The sequence below is a fragment of the Acromyrmex echinatior genome, chromosome 1 (genome assembly GCF_024713525.1).
Source record: "Acromyrmex echinatior isolate Ae372 chromosome 1, ASM2471352v2, whole genome shotgun sequence".
NCBI classification, from domain to species: domain Eukaryota; kingdom Metazoa; phylum Arthropoda; class Insecta; order Hymenoptera; family Formicidae; genus Acromyrmex; species Acromyrmex echinatior.
In genome coordinates, this window is record NC_141852.1 from 3,008,597 (window position 1) to 3,024,732 (window position 16,136).

Below are 16,136 nucleotides of genomic sequence, written 5' to 3' on the forward strand. Positions count from 1 at the left end.
TCGGTAGGCGTGTACAGACAGTTACAGAATACTGCTGCTGGTGGGAATCAGAACACGCCTCTGTAACTTTTTAACGACAGTTTTACTAGCTAGGGATGTCGAATCGTTGCGCAGGTACTTTACATGATAAAAAAGCTCTACAACGATAGTATAACGAATGTTGTTAAAAATTACAGAATAGGCCTACAGGTATTCTATTCTGTAACTTGTTAAAATAGTAACGACATCGTTGCGTAGCTTTTTATATCATAAAATATCTGTGCAACGATGTCATTATTGTCTTAACGAGTTACACAAAAGGATACCTAGGCACCTATCGTGAAACAAGTTGGAATGGATTTCGATCGAAATGTTCCATGATAGGTGCTCAGAAAATATTTGAGGATTGATTTATTCGATAATTTTGATCAAATTTAATTTAGAAAATGACTTGACAAAGTGATTAGCACGTTACATTAATTGCATTGTAATTTATTTATTGAATAACTATTTATTCGACAAACATGCTGTAGTTCTTAGTATGTTAACTGTCTTTTTTGATTAAACGTGTTTTTAAACTGAAGTAAAGTGTAACTAAAGTGCAAAATCCGTATTTTGCCCTATTTTTTATGCCAGAATTTAATAGCTGGTGTCAAGAACTTTTCAAAACACTGTAATAAATTTATTTTCCATTAAGTATTTTTCGTTATAAGGCTTGAAAGTTACAGTACCGTCGGCATTAGCATTACGCAAGATATTCAACCGGCTAAAACCTCTTGAATGTTCAATCATATTCTGAATAACATATTTATCAAAATCAAGGCCAAATTTTAATTATAGTTTTTTAATTTTAGTTATTTAATTATAATTTTTCAGTACATTAACATCTTTCTGAGGATAGGATGCCAGATTGAGCATTAAATTACTATAGTAGTTTGCATTTAAGTCCCAAAAAACCTTTCGGCGCGTAGTTCAAATGACTATATACTTAGTATATAAATTCATAGAAATTATTTAAAAAGCATCTTCAACCATAATAGACATTAAACTCTTATTTGTTGTGTATACATCTTTGACTTTTTATTGCTACTTTTTCGGCAATATATCCCATCGCGACATATAAATTTCATAATTTTTCAATTTCAAAATTGAAATTTATAAATATGGATATTATAAATATGGATGAATTTTTGTGAATGTGACATATACAAAGTTAAATATACATCTCATATAACCAAATAATACTATTCTCATGCGAAAATTCAAAAAAGATCAAACTTTTGTAAGTTTGCATTATATAACGAAAATATGGTATAAAACCATACTAATTACTCTCAATATGCTACTCATAATAATTAATTGCTTATATACCTTGGTGAAAAAATTTCACTGAAATTAATAAATTATTCCACGTTTTAGAACATTTCTGCGAAATTGATGAAAAATTTGTTGAAATTTCAATGAAAGTGAATTTTTCCATTAACATCGAAAAATCGTTGAAATTGAATTGACATTTTTCTGAAATTTCTCTGAAATTTTTGCTGAAATTTTTTTAAAAAGTATTCCTAAACGTAGAATAATTTCAGCGAAAATTTTCTACTAGAGTATTGTATTCTTTGATACAATTGATCTATATTTGTATATATGTTAATTACATTCAAAAGAAGTTACAAGTTTCAAGATTATATATAGAGATGATGAATGTATTCATATACAAAACTTACTCAAATTTTTACAATTAGTATCAGCTTCATTTACGCACTACTTTCATGTTTGTCTATATAATGCCTTGAAATTTAAAAATTTTCTAGCTTTAGATGTGTAGAAAGATATTATGTACTTTCTATATGTATGTGCAAATGACTTTTGGTTACTTTTTCGGTAATTTCATCCTCTTATCTTAGTTGTAAGAAATATAGGTTCAGTTTTAAAGTCGCGTAATTCGGTTAAGAAAAATCAATCATAAGAAAGTTTTTAAAAAAACATTTTGTAAAATTATATATTTTTTTGTAAAAGTATTAAATTTTTTATGAAAAAAGTTTTTTATTAAGCTGCAAACTTTTGAATGTAGTTTTACAGAACATAATAGATCTTTAATTGTTAAGATATTGTAAAAATAAGAAGAATTATAAAAATAACAATTTTTTTGAAAAATGGTCAAAAGCGTTAAAGTACAAGTTTAAGATTTGATATGCTTTTTGTCTGCAATGTTTACTAAATTTCGATGAAAATTGTGCAATTTTGGATGTTTTGAAAATGTTTCCTATTTTTGTTGAGCAGTATATATTAATATGAGTACGTTTTAACATAAATTTAATATTTATAATATATTAAAAATTAACACATCTTTTATATGAAAAATATAATATAATATAATTGATAAAAAAACTGAGCGTTAACTAATGGATAACTGTTCATTGTATGAGAATTATGAATAGTGGAGCAATTGTGAGCAGTAGCAGATAAAGTCCTGAGGTCTAGGGTGTCATCCTTTTAGCAATCGAGATTGAAGTTAATCTTATATTTATGCAGGGTTGCCAGGTGTAGCGCATTTCCGCCAATATAGTCAAACGCTTGCGCTTCGGAGAAAAGTGCCTTTCGACGAAGCCTCTTTTTTTGGTTGTTCATTCTGAAAGGGGCACCAAGAAGGATACAAAAATGTAAATCTGCCACTGGTCGTGAGGAAGCTTTTTGATCATTGGGAAAATGAATGAAGGATTTCAAGTTCGAATTTTGTGTTCGTCTCCGTTAATCTTCTTGTTCCGTCGCTTTAAATTGTAATTGGTGACAGTATATTGGAATAGATTTACCATTTAATGATAAAAACTTATTTACAATTGTCCATTTCTGTTAAATTTTATTATCAATAGGGTAACTCTGGCAAATACGCTGCGCTAGGATTTATGTCGCAGAAGTCAGAAAAAATAGAAAGAGTGGCAGTAATTTTCCCGCAACTACTCTGTTACATGCCTTTATGTTATATTAGTATTGTATTATGATTTCAGCTTCTTACTGTTAATATTATTGAAATTATTGTAAGTTGAATCGATATTTGTCACTGTAATAAGTAATGTTGTCATAAATTATAATCTACATAAAATGTTACTGTAGGGCGTGCAAAAGATTTAGTGATTATTTCGTGTAGTGAAATAGTAAAGCATGTTGTGTAAAATACAAATACTTTGCTTTTGTACTCTTTGTTTAATTTGTTGTCTTGTATATCCCACCTGTTTGGGATATACGGCATTTTTAGCGGGATTTCTGCTCAAAGCATACAAAGTGCGTAGATTGAATTCAGTACAATAAACGCATTATATGAAATATGTACCTGACCATGTCATAATACTTATAATATATGTAGGAAAATTATAATTATTATTTATTACTTCATATACATATTTACCATTCTTATTCCTTAATAAAACTTTATAAATAAAAACATTTTATAAGTTATTGTGTCATTATACGTCTTATTTATATGCATTATTTGTAAATTTTTCATGAGTCGTACGTCCTTCTTCCCCCTATGAGTAGCCATATATCCCATCCCTATGAGATATACGGTAAAAATGCAAGGGTTTCAAAAAGTTTTTAATATGAAAAATAAATAATTCGATAATTATTTAGTATAAGGGACCATCCTCCAATGACATTGACATATGTTGTCAAGGTCATGACCTTGAATGATTTTGAACAAATTTTAGCCGTCACTCGTTGTTCGTTAAAAAGTTATTAACAAAAAAAATTCTTCAATAAAACCTAACTTTTGGACATGACTGCGTTCCGATAAATTCCCTGTTCTAACAGCGCAAAATATTTTCTTATATAATTTTTGTGTCTTTAGAGCAACATATGTCAAGGTCAAGGTTATTGGTGGTCCCTTATACTAAATAATTATCAATATTTCAGATTTCTAATATTTTTTTCATAGTAGTAGACAGAACAAAGTATTTACTGATATAGTTCGTTTACTATAAACATAGTAAATAATCCTTAATAAATTAAGTTTTTGATAGGTGCGGCGTATATACCGGAGTTATCCTAACTGATAAAATTTTTATGCTGTTTAACTATTAGTTAGCTGATCATGTCCTCGCTTAATTAATTGTTATTATTATCAGTTTAGTTTTGTTTCAACATTTTTGTAAAATTACCTGTGATAAATAAGAGATCGGGTACTGTTATGTATTAGGTGTTGGAATTAATTCGTAGCGTTTTACAAGTGATGGGAAGTACTTTCATTAATGTATTTTTTAATGCTCATGTGAAATAAATAACATTCTTTCATTAAAAAACGCTACGAATTAATTCCAACACCTAATATATGCGCGGCTATTTGGTGGATTTGCAGGTGTGGAATGACTTATTATTGGAGAAGGGGGGGGATGAAAAAAATTTCTTAAGTCATATTTAATTCTCTACTAATATTCCACCTCTAAGCAAATCTCTCACTCTAAGCGCAGCTGCGAGCTCGGAGTGGATTAGTGCTGCAGACTAAAACCTGCACAGCTGTATCCCTTTTCACTTTCTTTCTCCAAGTAAAGACGCGGCAAGCGAGCGAGGTAGCGAAATAGTGAACGAGATAGTAAGAGTGGAGAAGCTAGAAAAAAACGTTGTGATGTTCAGGTTTGTCTGCAGTACTGTTGCCGACGGCAATCCCGGCAATCGTGAACGAGAACTCAAAATAGACTAATACACACAAGGCCTGTTCCTTTTAGCTGAACTTCTTGCACGGTTTATCTTTCCTCTTTTTCTTTCCAACATAGAGAGAGAAGAACTCAAAAACTTTAACTAAAAAGAACCTGAAGTTTCATAGAATACTGCAGGTAATGTCGAGTTTCCATTCCACTTAAATCTCAGGTCTACTTAGGTCAACTCAGGAATACTTCACAACTTCACATCCATTTCGTCACCCATGATTATGTAATAATAAATTGTGATACAAGTAGTATAAAACTATTTATAAAAAAACATTCAAAATTAATATATATAGACAAGTAAGTACTGCAAGCTTCTTGAAATACTAAAAAGTGCGAGAGAAAATGCTCTACAAAGCAGTTTTGGAGGAAAGATCTTAAAATGATATACCTTTTATTTTATCTTATATGATTTAGAGATTTATTTTATCTTATGTGATTTATATTTGATGAATCTTCAATGTAAGCTCCATAAAAAAATTAATTAGATCATTATCTAAATTACTGATTTGAAAAATAGGGGTTTCGAACTTTAAAATATAAAAAAGAAATAGTGCATGCGATTTTCTTATCGCAAATGGGTACCTTCCTTTATAAAAATTTTTCATCATTTTTAGCCCGCGCGAACGGTTAGTTTGAGTGAAAACATGCATTTCACTTAATGAGTATGACTTCGTCGCAAACAGGAACTTTTCCGTAAAAATGAGTGGTTAAAACAGATTGCATTCGTGTAGTACATGAGTATATCCAAGTGGTAAAAACGTATTGAAATATAACATGTGTTTGTACAAAGTTTTATTAAAGAATAAGGATAATGAATATATAATATATAGAAGATAATAGATAATATTTCTAATCTTGCATATATTACAAGAGTTATGATATGAAGAGTTATGAGATGAGGAAATACGATATGTTTTATGTAATGCATTGAATTTAATGTACTTATTATAACTTAATACGTATATTTTTATGTGTTTTCGGTATAAAGCTTATTTACAACATTAATATTTTTGAATTGTAAACATGTTCTGTGTAAATTTGAGGTGAAAAAACGTATTTACGAGTGCAAAATAGTAGTTTAACTCGTTACTTACATCGGATGTTTTTACGCGAAATAAAGAAAGCGTGATTCAGTAAATCATGACCGATAAACGAGAAAATCTTCTCGCTTCTGTCTGGATTTAAACCGAGGCCTGGTTTCCAAAGTCTCTGCTCAAACGAGGCTGCCACTCTGCTACTGAGAAAGAGAGACATATGTATTTCACGGATTTTGATCAGTTTTTGCGTGATTATTCTGAGGCATTAAAAAATGATACACATGTGTATATCTATAAAACAGTAAATTGTACCTCTGCATATTTTTTGAAAAAATCATTTCAGATCACGATGACGGAATCGCTTTCAAACCTGGAAAAATCGATAGATATTTAAAATCGATAGATATTTAAAAAACAAGTTATTTATATATATATATATATATGTGTGTGTGTGTGTGTGTGTGTACATATATTAGGTTCGAAAATTGATTGATTGATTTGTGAGAAAATTGGCATTTTTTGATTTCAATCGAAGCTTTGAAACATCTCGCGAACTGTTGCTATTCGTAAAGTGGTAGAAATCGGCGCAGATGGTACAGCATTACGGATCTTATACTCGGATTTAGATATGCTTATACATTCATATCTGCCGAGGAGATGTATTTTTCTAATTTTAAATAAATCTAATTTCAAATATTTTGTCTATGTTTAAACGAAGAGGAAAGAGGTTTGAAAGCGATTTGTCCTGACCTAAAATCAAGATTTTCTTGAAAAATACATGGAGGTGTAATTTACTGCTTTAAAAGGATTATTTTTTCATGCCTCAGAATAATCACGCAAAAGTTGATCAAAATCCGTGAAATACGAGTCTCTATGAGTCTCTCTGTATGAACCACAACTCCTATATCGATATTCGCTCACTTATGTATCTTTTACATAAAAGATTATAATTATTATATAATAGTAATTTTATAATATATACATATATATATATACATATATATATATATATGTACATATATACATATATAATACATTGTGAGTTCATATATACATATATATAATGTTATATGTCCAGATATATATATATATATGTATATATAAACATGAACACGCATACACGCACGCATGCACGCACGCACAATACAATACATATGAGGGCAAATAAATAAGTACCCTGGTTTCGAGACAAGCGACGTTGTTGATGCAAGTTGGCAAAACTATCGTGTGCTACCATTTTTCAAACGACGTCATACAAAATTTCAGAGTAATTCATGCAATAGTCTTGATTTTACAGCAATTCGTAGGGAACGATTGATTTGATGTTTTCCGATACAATGGAAAAAGAGCAATCGATCCGGGATTCGTTTCTTATTTTTGGATGAAAAAACGTGCGAAGAAATAAAAACGAAATTGGATGCCGTCTATGGGAACTCTTCACCATCTATGACAACCGTCAAATATTGGTTTAACGAATTCAAACGTGGTCGTTCGTCTGTTTTTGATGAGGAGCACCCAGGCCGCCCGGCAGATGTGGTTACTGAGGAAATCGTTGAAAAAGTCCACGACATGATTTTCGCTGATCACCGAACGAAAGTGCATGAAGCAGAGACCGTAGGCTTGTCGTATGGAACGGCATTCAATATTTTGCATGATAAGTTGGAAATGAAAAAGCTGTCGGCCCGATGGGTGCTGCAATTGTTCACATTGCACCGGCTCAGTCCTCCGCAATTGCCACAGCCAAATTGGTCGAATTGTGTTACGAATTACTGCCGCATCCGTACTCTCCGGATTTAGCCCCCTGTGACTTTTTCTTGTTTCTAAACTTGAAAAAATGGCTCGATGGAAAGAAATTCATGTCGAATGAGGTCGCCGAAACAGAAGCTTATTTTGCAGAATTCGACAAATCGTATTTTTCTGAGGAATTAAAAAAAATGGCAAAAGCGGATTATGTTGAAAAATAAAAAAAATTTTTGTGAAAAGCTTGCGTCTTCATTACTAACACGGGTACTTATTGATTTGCCCTATGTATATGTATGTAATAATATATGTACAGTAATTGATGATATCGTAATTCCGGTATGTATGTCGTATTTATCGAAAACTTAATTTATCAAGTATTGTGTATTATGTGTTTAAGGTAAATATATTACACCAATAAAAATGTTACATTTTCTGCTAAAAACTAATTAGAAATACGAAATATTTAGTTTTTATATAAATCAAATATTAAAAGAGGAACTTTTTAAAATCCTTGTATTTTTATCGTGACTTACAGGGATCTCAGAATATACTCATAAAAGATTTATAAATAATGGTTAGAAATCAAATGCAGTAGTTTATAAAATGTGTTTATACAAAGTTTTATTAAGAATTAAGGATGATGAATATATTAGGTGTACAAATAAGTTTTCGCCGTTTTTAATAAAAAATTAAACATTTATTGTGAAAGAATGATACATAATGTTTTATTGATGTAAGTCAAAATGTAAGTGCAAGTTTTTTTTGCGTTTAGCACGAATCTTCATTCAATAATGCTTCCAATTCCGCGTCTTCGTACACTTTCGGCCTTCCGCTACGTTCTTTGTCTTCGACGTCAAATTCATCGTTCTTAAATTTTTGAAACCATTCACGACAACTTCTCTCACTTAAGGCAGCCTCACCATATGTTTCTACAAACAATCAGATGAGCCTCAGCTGCAGATTTCTTCAAATTAAAGAAGTAAATCAAAAGTTCCTGCAAATGACGCTTATTCGGCTCAAAACTCGGCATTTTCGCACAAAAAAAAATATATGATGCTGATACAAAATCGCTAGTATTTCAAGGTTATGTTGTTGACAGATGTCCAACCTTACGATATAATGTTTTACATCAGACAATTTTAATCATAGCTTGCTAGTAGCGCCGTTTTTTGTCAAACGGCGGAAACTTATTTGTACACCTAATATAATATATAGGAAGTAATAGATAATATTTCTAATCTTGTATATATTACAAGAGTTATGATATAAGGTAATATGTTTTATGTAATGCATTTAATTTAGTGTACTTAATCCAATATGTATGTTTTATGCGTTTTGATATAAAACCTATCCGCAAAAAATTCCATATGTTCTAAACAGGTGAAAGATGCAACATCAAGCTGAACGAAAAATGAAGTTAAGCACTTTGTATTTTGTTGTAGACCATTCTTTATCATTTCTCTACATTTATGTATCATAAAATCATCAAATAATCGTGTATCACCAAATAACCAAATCTTTTGCACTCTCTACAGTAATAATTTCACGTAAGTTATAAGACATGGTTGCGCTACTTACTACATTGACAAATTGATTCAACTGATATAATAGTGTTACTAATATTACAGTAAAAAATTGAAGTCACGATATTAATATAACATAAAGACATATATAACAAATTATATATTATAATATAATAGATATATAATAGATAGATTGCTTGCATATTATCTTCACTCCTTTTATTCTTTCTAATTTCTGTGACATAAATCCTCGCGCGGCATAAATGTCGGAGTTACTTTATTGTAAGAATTCTTTTCCAATTTATTAGAGAGCGCACGAAATATTAAAGTATGATACTTTTTTGATCGTTTAATTTGAAATTTATGTGATAATTAATAAATGATAAGTAAATGTATTAGTAAAAGTGGAAAGTATTAATGTATTCTCATTCTTCAGCTGAAATACGAGTATTGAAAACGGATAATCCATTACAAAATATTCATAGCGGGAAAATGAGTATTGAAAACGGACAATTTATTAAAAAATACTCATACGTATACTCATGTGTACTCGTTTTTGTACCTTCGCGGTATACTACGAATGCTTGCGAGTGCAAGAAATGGGCAAGAATGGGCTAAAAATGGGCTAAAAACGGTCCATACAAGGTGAAAAAGAGATGAAAAATTTTTATAAGGATTCTTTCTAATCTCCATCAAGCCAAATATCTTAGTCAGTATTATACAATATCCGTATATAAGTCAGTATTCACGTATATTTCCTTATAATATATTATTTCATGTTTGTATACGTATTTCTTGTCTTATGTGTCTGCCTATCGAAGCGGACAATGTGTCGAATAAACATATAGAGAAAATGAGCACGTAAGCGCGTGACCATGCTTGCTGTTGTATGCTCATTCTATAAATAAATAGGTAACAGACATCTTTAGTGAGTATTCACACGCTTATACATTGATTTTCTTTCATGCCACTAAAAATATTGGAATATTTTTGCATTTAAAGATTTTTGTCGTGTATTAATTGATTTTTGAATATTGAAGTGACACTTTCATATTGTTTCAAAAGAAACATTCTTGAAGTAGATATAAAAATTTCAAGTAAAAATCGGATTTTATAAATAGATTTCTATTTATCTAAGAAATAAAGCAACGATCTATAATTTTCAACAATTTATGATGTAAAAGCTTCAAGAACTAAGAAACTTCATTATATCGCGATAAACTTTAACAAGATTTTTTTTTCATCTTATATTATTCTATTTATTATTAAAAACTATATATTTCAAAAAATAAATGTTTCCAAATTGATGTATTAGATTTTACGATCTTTGAAATATTATATAAATATATGATTTTTTTTTAATGATATATTTGTGTCTCACATACTCACATGCATGCACATGTATTGGGAAAGAGTGCAAAAATATCTTCAAATATACTAAATATAATGGATCTTTTTTTCACTTTTTAGTCTTTTCTTTTATTTTTGTTTATCCTTTGAAGCATGTACGATAAAACTAGAGCTTTTATCAGCCTAATTCTTCATTTTTCTTAATTCTCGAGCTGTAATTTCAGATCGTGTAGTATTTCGGTTATACGTTGCGTAACAAAATTTGCTTAAAACGCCGAGTAATAGTAAAAATGTTGAATATATGTTGTCAAAAGAAGTTTTATATAATTTCAATATTTTGATGTTATAAGGTCAAGTTTAATGACAAAATATAAAAACTCAAATTATAAAAAAATGAAATAAAAAAGAATGAAATCAAAAATATGAAAAGAAAGAGCATAAAGAACCACAGCATAAGATGTAGTTAGTGATATTTAATTATACTTGCATTACGAATTACAATAAAAACATTAAATGTTTGGGCCACAATCTGGCCATTTTCAGTAAAATTAATAATATTCTTAAGACGCAGAGTTACACCAAGTTGGAATAAAATTCAACCGTGTGTTATAATTGTAAAAATTGTGTTTGCATCAATGCGACGCTGCTTCATATCATAATGTTAGAACATCAGAAGTCATATAGTGAAAAGTGTAGAATGAGAATTTCCAGATTCTAATTTACAATAATTTATTTTATTATTAATATCTTTTAAAACAAAAGAAACATTATCTGTTTTACAGCAAAATAAATCGATGAATTTCAAGTATAATCATTGCACAGATAGAAATTTGTCGTGACACTATGTGTTGTTATTGGTCGTATCACATATTTTTCCACTATTTATATCCATGAGTCAAATTTAGAAAGTTCTAGAATTATTTATTAAGTGCGAGAGAGATCTTTCTTTAGAAGAGGAAGATAAATATCAGGCAAACCTTCAGTATCACTTTGTTTATTGATCCCACTTATTTGGTTTTTAATATGTATCATTTCTGAAATTCTTTGTTTCATCAATGATTGTTTTGTATCTAAAATTTTAATGTTATCCCAATCAAACTCATGCATTTCATTCACATGGTAACGTGAAACAACTGATATCTCAGAAGTATATTTCTTAATATCAGTCTTGTGTTCTTTAATACAAGTTTTTAATTTTCTCTTAGTTGGCCAACATACGACGATTCGCAATTCAAACAATTAATTTTATAAACTACTCCACAATGGTCATCCTTAAGCAAGGGATCTTTTCCTGTTTTTATAATTGTATTTAATTTATTCATCGGTTTATAAGCTATATTAAAACCATGAATATATGCAAGTTTTTTGAATTTTTCAGAAACCTTGCTTAAGTATGGTATCGCGAAAAATTTTTTGTTGTTGGAATCATATTCATTATTATTTACTTCGCGATTTTTTTCTGGATTAGTTCTATTTTGCAAAGTTTTTATTCTATTGTTAATCGTCGAAAATACGAATTTGAGAGGATAGCCATTATTGAGAAGAGTGTGAATTAAATCCGAAATGTTCTTTTCATGAAATTTGGGATGGGACAACGTTAAAATTCTATCAAGCTGCCCAATGATTACTCCCTTTTTATGTGCTAATGGATGATTCGAAAAATAATTTAAATATCTCCCCAAATTGATAGGTTTTTTATACATATCAAAAATGATGCTTCCTTCTTGAATCATTATAATTTATTAATAATATAATTAATAATTTAACCAAAAAATTAATACCGTTTTCATCGCCAAAATCAACCGTAAATCTAAGTCTGTCGTGGTATGAATTAAATAAATCTAGAACCTCTTCAACCTTTTCCTCATGTACAGCTAACATAATGTCATCGACATATCGCAAATAAAACGGAGAGATGATATTATTTGTAGTGAAAATTTCTTGTTCTAAGTCTTGTAAGACTATATTCGCTAGTATAGGCGATAGAGGAGAGCCCATTGGCATGCCAAAAATCTGCTTAAATATTTTTTTATCAAATCTGAAAAACGTGGAGTTAATTATGATCATAATTGGTTTAACAAACTCATGTAAAGGAATCGAAGTCTTATTTTCAATCCAGTTCCATCTACATTCAATGTTTTTTAATACTAAATCCGTAGAATGAAATCATTGCAAATGAATTACCTTTTCGTTAAATAAGAGCTTTTATATCAGTTATTTTTCTGTTGTAGAAGTACTGAATGGCATCTGCAACGCTAATAAGGAGGAGGACAGACGTCGTAAAGGTACCGATATAATTTTGTAATTCACATTTGCGTAATTATATCTATTTTGTTCGTTTCAAGAGACTAGGATGCATATTATGCGTTTTCAGTTAGTCGTTTCCTATTAGGGATGCATCAAATGATAAAATTACCAGATATCAGATATCGAATATTAAGAATGTGACACCGGTATCCGATATTCGATCGGATGTTTGGTAGGGTGATTATTCGGCCGGATACTTGATATTTTTCCGGATACTCTTACGAAAAAGAAACTGCTAATGTATAATAGTGATTACTGAAATTCAATAATGTCATTACTGATAATACTGATACGCAATAGTGTCACCACTGATACGTAATAGTGTCACTGCAGAATATCGATCATGTAACTTTTTCCCTAGAACGAAAATTTTTTGTATGTATGTATGTATGGGTTCCCAGGTTAAACCGCTAAATTTAAAATAAGAATTCAGGATCTTAAAACAAAAACTTTTCCTTTAGACGTATGCTCATAAATGCTTCATTCAAGAAATTATTTTTGAAGTTATACAGATAACTGTAGGAATGAATAACTGAAATATCTTGTTTTTGTTTTGTTTGAAGTTCGAAGATTGATAGGCTTTTGTTCGCAAAGCTATTAGTTCGTTGAATGTTTTTGTTGAATAAACTTATAATCATGCCTCGTACATATTCTAATAGTGAATATGCTGATGTGGTATATTTATATAGGTTTTGTGACGGAAATGCTAACGCTATTCGCCGTGAATATGCCGCGCAATTTTCGAACAGAAGGTTGCCATACAAATCAGTATTCTCTTTAAGGATCGGCAGAAGTAACAAGCCAACTTATTTACACTTCATTTGTAGTGCAGTTACATATCTGCACTCAAACAGACTCTATTATATACTGCAGAAGAAATATTTTGCCATGAAACTCGTTTCGCTTATATTTTATAAAGTTACGAAATCTATTAAAGAACCAAATTTTAATTCTTAAAAATATTTTAATGAATAAAATGGTATGCTTCTTATTTACGGTGCAGATACCTGTCTTTATGTTGATATTTTATTTCCAAGAAGTAATATTACGTCATAAAATTTTTTTGGTTTTTTTTTTGTGAATCTACGAAGGCGTGTACAGAGCCGGATTTTGCAAATTGATTTAAAAAAATTTTTTAATAATAAAATTATGTACATCTTAACTGCATTGTAGTACACATGGGGTGAGATATCAGCATAAATTTTTATTTCGCTTTTAAAAAAAAATCGCTCTATACGCCTTCAGGAGCTTTTTCTTATTACAAATATCGCAATTAAAACGCGATTTATCCAGTATTTTAGCTATAATTTTAGCGTCTTCAATTAGAGGTCTCCATAGTCTCTCTCCTGTCAACACTTAACATTTTAATGACTGAAAAAAACTAGGTCATTTAATATGATTTCCTGGACTGACGGAGTTTTTGCACCATTGCAAAATGAAAGAAGAACAGCCATCATATTGCAGCATTTCGATTAAAATCTATCAATAAGTATCCGAAGATCTAGTTCTGCGTCAGGAATTTCACCCACAGTTATATGGAAGACACTTTTAACCGATGGACATCCATCATTTTCAACGTGTCCAGCTGATGTGCCACTCAGGAGAGCATTTTGCAATTAGTTTTTAAACCAAACAGATAACGATCCACAATTTTTACAAAACATTTTGTGGCCAGATGAAGCCATATTTGCCAGACAAGGTATTATCAATCAAAAAAATAGTCATATTTGATCATATGAGCAATCCATAAACAACATTTCCGACACATTTTCAATGTAATATATTTCAATGTAATGGTTAGGAATAATGAGTAATATTTCAATTGGATCCCATTTTCAGTTCGTTTGAATGAGAATGGATTTCTCGTATTTTTAAACAATGAACTTTATGATCTTTTGAAAAATATTCCTTTGAATATGAGAATGAATTCCTGGTTTCAATTGGATGGTTTCAATGTCCTGTTCATTATGGCAGAGGTTTTCGACAGTGGCTTAATATTTATTTTTCCGGAAGATGGATCGGTCTTGCTGGATCTGTGGCTTGGCCTCTGCGTTCATTGGGTTTAATACTATTAGACTTTTTGTATAATATATTCTTAAGCAAAAAGTACAATATCTGTTAATGACCTTCAATCATTAAAACGAAGAATTGTGCAAGTATGCAAAGAAATTACAGACACACCATGTCAGCCACTCGTTTTCTTATTGATAGATGTAATAATATGCTTTCCAAGTTGGAGGTCATCATTTTGAACAAAACATTTTATAATAAAATTTTGATTATTGCAATAAAAACCTTATTCGACATTATTTCGAAATTATTTATTCCTACAGTTCTGCATAATTTTAGAAGTAAATCTCTTGAATTTGTGAGCATACGTCCAGAGGAAAATTTTTGTTTGTTTTAAAGTCCTGAATTCATATTTTAAGTTTGGCGGTTTAATTAGGGAACACATAAAAATTTTTCACGTTTCCGTTCTAGGGAAAAAATTATGTACTCGATACCCTGAATCATAGTAGTGTTTAATATTATTATAATACTATCACTGTTAGTGTACACTATTAGATTCAGTAGAGTTTACGGTCTCTATTTCATTTTTGCGCTTTTATCGTACGCTTTTATCAATAAAATTTTTCAATCCTATTGATTGCTTATAGAATAGAAAGATTTGAAGATTTCTCTGTCCTGTACACATTTGTCGTATACGATAAAAATGCATAAGTGAAATAATATCCTAACACTATTATGATCCTATAGTAATACTAGTAATACTTGGCGCTATTCTAATAGGTACTACTATTTTCACTATTGTGTTAACTACTGCACTAGTGACATTATAGACCAAGAGGCCACTGGAGTGATTTTGTTACCCATAGCGATCAATATGAGAAGTGGATAACTTTTTATTTTATGCAAAACATAAAAACATTACATATATATATATATATAATATATACGAGTATATATATATATATATATATATATATATATATATATATATATTTAAGTCCGATCGCGGTCGAAGGGGAGGTGGGCTTTTAAATGGCAGTTTTTGATTTTTTTTTACTGAAAGCGTCGAGGTTAAATGTTGTTGCAATTGATGATTAATACCCTTTTTCCAAGACAGATTCCCATACTCCCTCAAAAGGGTATAAGGAATTGCCATATTGGGTTCAAACAATAAATTTTTTCTGAAAAAAAAAGAAATCGACAGCGATAAGATTGAATTTGTATCTACTTAATTTTGATATCAATTATCTAGAAATATGATTCCCATATCTTTTGGATGGTCACGAAGGCAGCCATACCTACAACCGGAACACGTACAATTTTTTTACTCTATGTAAAGTTGTGCGTATTTGAATAGGTACGGCTGTCTTCATGACCATCCAAAAGGTATGGAAATATTTCTTGATAATTGATATCAAAATTAAGTAGTAGACAAAAATTTAATTTAAGTAGTAGACGTAAATTGTTGCTATCGATTTTCTTTTTTC

The 16,136-nt window shown here is 30.1% G+C and overlaps 1 protein-coding gene across 9 annotated transcripts in view; it reads left to right on the forward strand.

Annotated features, from left to right (window-relative positions):
* Nucleotides 1-16,136, forward strand: part of NfI (Nuclear factor I) — a 380,015-nt gene that overhangs the window by 68,055 nt on the left and 295,824 nt on the right. For all 9 annotated transcript variants that reach the window (XM_087410461.1, XM_087410479.1, XM_087410439.1 and 6 more), the window contains one exon: nt 12,564-12,617. In XM_087410461.1, the coding sequence (XP_087266587.1) occupies nt 12,564-12,617 (54 nt within the window). The remainder of the gene's footprint in view (nt 1-12,563; nt 12,618-16,136) is intronic.